The sequence below is a fragment of the Eutrigla gurnardus genome, assembly GCF_963514095.1.
Source record: "Eutrigla gurnardus genome assembly, chromosome: 19".
Classification (NCBI taxonomy): domain Eukaryota; kingdom Metazoa; phylum Chordata; class Actinopteri; order Perciformes; family Triglidae; genus Eutrigla; species Eutrigla gurnardus.
The window spans coordinates 12876221-12881311 of NC_139930.1; the positions used below are offsets into that span (position 1 = coordinate 12876221).

General features: G+C 43.8%; 1 protein-coding gene across 1 annotated transcript in view; it reads right to left on the minus strand.

Annotated features, from left to right (window-relative positions):
* The window catches only part of myo1hb (myosin IHb), an 8890-nt gene extending 4975 nt beyond the window's left edge, over nucleotides 1–3915 (minus strand). Inside the window, 6 exon segments of the mRNA XM_084034549.1 lie at nucleotides 2–76; nucleotides 159–239; nucleotides 367–565; nucleotides 685–800; nucleotides 1172–1333; nucleotides 3805–3915. Coding sequence (XP_083890675.1) covers nucleotides 2–76; nucleotides 159–239; nucleotides 367–565; nucleotides 685–800; nucleotides 1172–1333; nucleotides 3805–3834 — 663 coding nt within the window. The 5' untranslated portion in view covers nucleotides 3835–3915.
* Between the last annotated feature and the right edge of the window lie 1176 nt (nucleotides 3916–5091).

Below are 5091 nucleotides of genomic sequence, written 5' to 3' on the forward strand. Positions count from 1 at the left end.
TCTCCCCGTGGTTCTGGTGGACCACACGGGACTTTTCCAGCAGGTAACTCAGGATGTGACCACCGACTGCACCACCCTGAGGGCGAGAGGCAATTCTTAACCCCAAGTCAGTGATATTTTGTATTTCACTGTAATGTAATGAAGATATTTCAGTCCACCTGGTGGTCAAACTGGATGTCCATGTATTTCCCAAAGCGGCTTGAGTTGTCATTCTTCAGGGTTTTGGCATTTCCGAAAGCCTGGACGATATATATATATATATATATATATATATATATATATATATAAAAAAAACAAATAGTACTTTTGTCTCAACAATGGTCTCAAAAATGCAGAGGCATCAGTACACATTTTCACGACACTGACCTCAAGCACTGGGTTGGAGACGAGCAGCCTGTCCCGGACGTTGTTGAGGAGTTTGGTACTTGGACAGCTGACGGCATAGAATTGCAGGATTTTCTTGGACGCCTCGGTCTTGCCAGCCCCACTCTCCCCGGAGATCAGGATGAAGTGGTTGTTGAACTCGGACAGCATGGTGCGGAAGACGTTGTCTGCCAGCGCATAACTGAGAGCACGGTAATAGGTTAAAGTCAGCCCACTTCCTTAAAACTCCATGACAATCCATCCACCCCTCTGTATGCCAATACACAGTCTAAATAAATACAATATATAAATACATCTTACATGTGAGGTGGCAGCTCAAAGAAGTTCACACCCATGTAGGTATCCATTTGCTTCTTGCTGTAGTTATCTAACTGTTTGTATGGGTTGACCGACACCAAGAGAGTTCCAATGTAGGTCTGCAGACAAGGAGAGGAAGTCATGTCCTGCAACTCTTGCACATTTCAGAATGCAGGAGATTGTTTTTCTCAAACATGACATGGCATTAAAGGAAAGCTCCCAGCAGTGTGGTGTGCATGTATCACTCTGCTGATAAGTAATTTTCTTCCTCTTATCAAAAGCAATAAGTTTGGTTAATCACTCGCCATGACCTCCCGGACAGCGGCGACCTTTTAGATTGCTCACTCGGCAAATGGCAAGAACGGAAGCTGCTGTTTCAGCAACACAAGTTTGCCGTGTTCAGCACGCACCATTAGGATCTTGTTGGGTTGAAGGTCGAGGGCGTGAAGTTTAATTAGAGTGAGACAAAGAGCTGCACAGGAAGACTCACGTAAATGAGATTCTCATGGAAGCGTTTCCTCAGGTTTTCCAGGAAGGCACTCTCACTCGTGTAGGCGTCCAGCAGAACGAAATCCTGGATGCCCACGCGATCCCGGGCCGTCAGGGAGGCCTCCATGTTCCTCAGGATCTTGGTGCAGCGCTCCTCCAGGCTCTGTGCAGGAACAGTGACACGGAAACAAGGTATGACAACGCAACTGTATTTCTCTAGACCTTGATGAGACAATGTATTGCTCTGTTGACCCTTTTGTCAAGACCATGACCATGTCCTGTTTTCCACAAAAGTTATCTGTTTTTGTCACCGCCCAGGATCTCATACATGCTCATAATCGTGGACAATCTAGGACATATATTTCCCGGTGGGTGTCTCATGTCCTGCCTTGTGTGTCGTATCTGTGATTTCCAGTCAGAGCCCTTCGCGGCCTTGGCTACATCCTCCGTACTCGTGACGGATCTAAATTCAGCCTCCACTATCTAATCTGCTTCTGTGCCCTCTAAAGAGCCATCAGTCACGTCCATGGCAAAAACAGAACAAACACGAAATACTCCACCTACACAATTAAACAACTGACACGAATGCAAACAAAAACAGGTGAAATCTGGAAGTAATCACATTCATTATGATACACAATCACAGATATGATCCCCCACTTAAAGAAACAGTGCCAGGTGAAATAATCAGCCAACCGCAATGCACTTTAATTACGGTGCCATGAAAGAGCCACCCATTATTATGCTTCAGTAATTTGGCTCTCATCACCGGCAATTTGACTGGCAGCGGAGTAACCGACACTCACAGATCTTTCGCCGGTAAAACAAGGTGACGCTCTACTGACCCGGCAGAAATGTACAGCAAAATGTCGCAATACGTCATGTCCCGAAAACCACACGTGATTGTTAAAATGTTCATTGTTCATAGGAAAAATGTACCTACCCTGAACGTCCCTGTGGTGTGTGTGCGTTTTCTGAACTGAACATCTGGTTTTATTGCGGGGGAAGGACAGTAGTATGACAGGAAACATTGATAGATTACAGTGTCCACTAAGTAGGAAACCATCAATAATGTAAGGAGTTTGCAAAGGAAGCAAATCTCATGAATACAAAATAAATAAATACGTATTTATGTGCATGTGTTTGTAGATAGAACTTACTGCAGATATAAGTTGACCACATACGACATATTTTATCGGTTATCGTGTGAATCTTTTCAGTGATTCAGGATTTTAAATGTAAAAAATATGAGAAATGAAAAGCCTTTTAAAACATGCTTCTAAATACCCAACATAAGCTTACAGCCTCAACAATAACAGTAGCAACAGCAATATAACTAGATACCAAAAGAATATTCTAATGTCGTCACAGAGGTGGCCTCCCCGAAACTTTTCAAACTTCTGGATGGGAATTTCATCATGTGTCGGTTAATAACACCTGAAAAACAGCCCTCTGACATGCCAACTTTTCTTTGATAAATTGTATTTTATCGTGGAGGCTCTAGATGTCTTGCATCAAATGTAAAAGTAAAGATAAAGCAGCAGGCTGGTCGGTGTGTCACACACACTCTGCCCTGCTGTTGGCACTCTGTGGCCGTCAGTGTGAGCAGGCTGCTGGCCGGCATCAAGCACAGGGCAGAGATTTTTTAGCAATTCTGAGGAAACATGACCTCTGCTGAACGCACGGCAGATGGTAAATCAACACTAAGCTGTGAGAGGAGAGACAGCTTTGCTAAAGAAAAGAGCAACGAGATAAGATTTTTGTAAATGTTTAAAGTGGACAGTGTTTGTAAGGTTTAAGATTTCAAGATATAAACAGAGAAAAGGAACAAAACACAGTCACAAGAATACGGTAAAAAAAAATATGAACAACTAACATAAACATCAAATTTTGATGTCAGGCTACAGCGGAACAGGAAAGTCTATCTGACCCGGAGACCATCACCTGAGAGGGCGCTCCTTTGTCCCTGTCTATGCAGTATGGTGCAGGATCCTGTTACGCAGCCACAAAGTGGCTGTTAGGCTCCTGAAAGAGATAGCGCTCCTCGTGGGCCATTGACTGACACCACACATCACCCAGGGCAACACACATTTAGGGGGCTCCAGGTGTCTAGAGAAACCTGACCGTCATGGGCCTCCATCACACCAGTCTTGACTGTCCTGACTTGACTAAAATGTAGTTACGCTTTTTTCTAACAGCTAGATGCTGCAAAATGTTCACAAGCAAGTCCCTAACAATGTCCGTCTCATCTGTCGCTGAGCAGATTGTGTGAAGTCGGTTCCTCAGAGGTTTTTCATTCAAAAGACACTCAAGTGCTCCATAGAACTGAACTGCAGTCGGTGGTAATTCTTTGTTGATTCCGTCACGAGAAATAACCCCTTTCACATTACAGATTGTCATCTGAATACTTTGATTAGTTACGGATGTAAAAATATAGATTTTTGCAGCATTAAAGTCATGTCTTCTTATGAATTTGAACTTAGCTGATTGCAGCACCTCCAGGGGTAGCCATGAAGAGAAAAGACTCTGGGGCAGACAGCATTGCACACCCAAATAAAATCACCTAAAATAGTGGCTTTAAGTACATTAAACACAACTGCAGTGAAGACACACAAGCCGGGTTCATGTAATTACCTCCTTTACAGCCAAAACCATGTGCGTCATGGTTGAATCAGTCTTGTGTGATGAACCTGGGAAATCCAAAATGACTTTGAACTTCAATCCTCCAGGTGCACAACTCAGACAGACACGGCCTGCGACGGCTGTATTAATAGCTGACAAGTTCTCCCATAGTGGAGCCTCTTTAAGTCAGCACAGCTATTTCACCAGGAACCTACTGTCTCCTCTGCTGCTCAGGTTTGCAGCGGTTCCCTCTATTCAAGCGCTGGCTCGGAGCCGGCCCGCTACCACGGCCTGGGACGGAGCGTCTGCAGAGGAGGAGGAGGAGTGTGGCACTGCTGCTTCCTGCCGGGCTGGTGTCCACTGCATTGTAGGTAATGAGGCCGTAATGAGCTACCTGGCTCTGGAAGCACCGGCCTGGTTAAACATTCATGGAGCCCAGGCCGCAAACATTCAGTCAGCGCTTCGCCTGAGTGTTGAACAGCTACTCTATGTGTTTAAGGAAGTGTGTGTTTGTGTGCATGCGTGTGTGTGTGTGTATGTGTGTGTGCAGGTATGTAATACAAGGCTGTCGTAACTCTATCCCCCCCAGAAACCCTTCCTCACCCTCCTCCCCGCAAAATTACAGCACACGTATTGGATTACTGATCTTTGATTAGGCAGATGCATTTCAAACTAATTACTAACTGCTCATTAGAGCCACAACGAACAGACCAGTATTCAACTATTGCTACTTCTGTGATAACAGCTGTCAGTCATAGACTCATTTCAGATTTAAATGCACAACTTTTATTGTTATGCATGCTGTTGGTGCAATCTTCAACGTAGAGCTTTTAAAGAAAACCTCAAACTTTTAAATATGTATCCAAACGATTTATCTGTAACATTGTGAAAATTATTTTATGTGTCATATATTGATTATTATATTGATAAGTGTCTTTTCCTGGTTTTAAAGGCTGAATTACAGTAAAGTGAATTTTCTCAATTTACCAGACTATTCTAGCTGTTCGATTACCCACTTTGTTATTGTTATTCATATAATTGATGATGATTCATCATGAATCTCATTGCATAATAATGTTGTGAAGACACCAATAGTCAACAGCCTTGCGGTTCAGCTGTTTCAGTTGTGACAGGCCTTCGGGCGGCGTGGCGTTGCCCACTCATTCCGTCTGTTTAAATTTTAACACTGCTTCCTGTAAGCATCAACAAAGGCGTCTTACGTTACCGCCTTCAGATCGGCCAAAACACACGGTGACATAAGAGAGCATGCTGGAAAAATACATTTCATTAACATGAAGT